General features: G+C 64.9%; 1 protein-coding gene across 1 annotated transcript in view; it reads left to right on the plus strand.

Annotated features, from left to right (window-relative positions):
• Positions 1 to 361: 361 nt before the first annotated feature.
• Positions 362 to 1,524, plus strand: part of DCAF8 (DDB1 and CUL4 associated factor 8) — a gene marked incomplete at its 3' end in the record, with an annotated part of 6,825 nt that continues 5,662 nt past the window's right edge. The window contains exons 1-2 of the mRNA XM_009887756.1: positions 362 to 410; positions 493 to 1,166. Coding sequence (XP_009886058.1) covers positions 362 to 410; positions 493 to 1,166 — 723 coding nt within the window. The remainder of the gene's footprint in view (positions 411 to 492; positions 1,167 to 1,524) is intronic.

Below are 1,524 nucleotides of genomic sequence, written 5' to 3' on the forward strand. Positions count from 1 at the left end.
AGAAACCGGAGAGGAGCTCAGGGGATGGCGGCGAGCGGCCCTGTTCCCCAGCCACAGACGCTGCGGTGCAGGCCGAGGGGTGTTGCCGTTCGCTCTGCCCTCGGCAATAGCTGATGAGCTTTTGTTGCACACGAGCGTTCACGGCATCGAGTGCGGTCACTGAGCCTGTAGCCACGTCTGCGCCGCTTCCTCCGCTGGTTGTGTTTCCCTTAGAAAGCCTGCGATGCCGTGGGCGTGTGTGCGGCTCCGACACGGAGGCAGGGCGGCACATCCCTGTCTCGGCAGACTGACCATGGCAGGGACGCTCCAGCTGCTGTTCTCTCCCTCTCTCACACGCAGGGTGAGCGCTCTGGAAGACGCAATGTCGGATAAAGGGAGCAGCATGGAGGGGAAGACGGACATAGTGAATGGTAAGGGTGCCGGCAGGGTCCGGTCTCCCCGTGCCTGGGGTCTCCCGCTGGGGAGGCTGACAGCGTTGTCTGCACCACGCAGGCAGCTTGTCCAGCAGCCCAGAGGAGATGTCAGCCGAGGAGGGCCGAGAAACCTCCTCCGGCATCGAGGTGGAGGCCTCCGACCTCAGCCTGAGCCTCACGGGAGACGACGTGGGGCCCAACCGCACCAGCACAGAGAGCCGGGACACGGACACGGAGAGCTCGGGGGAAGAGAAGGACTCTGACAGCATGGACGACACGGGCCACTACTCCATAAACGAGGAGAACCGAGCCCTCGACCGGTCACACTCGGAGGAGGAAGAGGAGGAGGACGAAGAGGAGGAGCAGCGGTCCCACCGCCGTGCCCAGCGCAAGCGTGCCAACCACGACCAAGACTCCTCCGATGACGAGCAGGCCCTGGAGGACTGGGTGTCCTCGGAGACCACAGCGCTGCCCCAGCCCCGCTGGCAGGCGGTCCATGCCCTCCGGGAAAGGGAACTGGGCTCCAGCGCCCGCTTCGTCTACGAGGCCTGTGGGGCCAGAGTCTTTGTGCAACGCTTCTGCCTCCAGCACGGCCTGGAGGGCCACACGGGCTGCGTCAACACCCTGCACTTTAACCAGCGCGGCACGTGGCTGGCCAGCGGCAGCGATGACCTCAAAGTGGTGGTGTGGGACTGGGTCAGGAGGCAGCCGGTGCTGGAGTTCGAGAGCGGCCACAAGAGCAACGTCTTCCAGGTGAGGAGGGTGCAGGGAGCGTCCTCGGAGGGCTGGGGGTGATAGAAGATCCCCCACGGTGGGCTGGTGCTCTAGAAGCGCCTAATTTCAGCTGGACGATGCTCTGCGGGGCAGGAGAAAGGTGTTGTTAGAGCTAAGGGCTGTGGGAGGAGCCCAGCCACTGTGCGGTGGTAAATAACCATCAAAACCCACTGGCGTGCCTTAAAATCCACCGTCTCGCGGAGCCCCGGTTGGGGCTGGCGGGATGAGATGCCCCCGTGCCCTGCAGAGCGTCCCCAAGCTGAGCTCTGGCCGCTGCTGCTCCTCCAGCCCCGGTGAGCCGCAGGTTTGGAAGCGGTTGCCCGCAGGAGCCGCGTTC

This window comes from Charadrius vociferus, unplaced genomic scaffold (genome assembly GCF_000708025.1).
Source record: "Charadrius vociferus isolate BGI_N301 unplaced genomic scaffold, ASM70802v2 scaffold3206, whole genome shotgun sequence".
Classification (NCBI taxonomy): Eukaryota; Metazoa; Chordata; class Aves; order Charadriiformes; family Charadriidae; genus Charadrius; species Charadrius vociferus.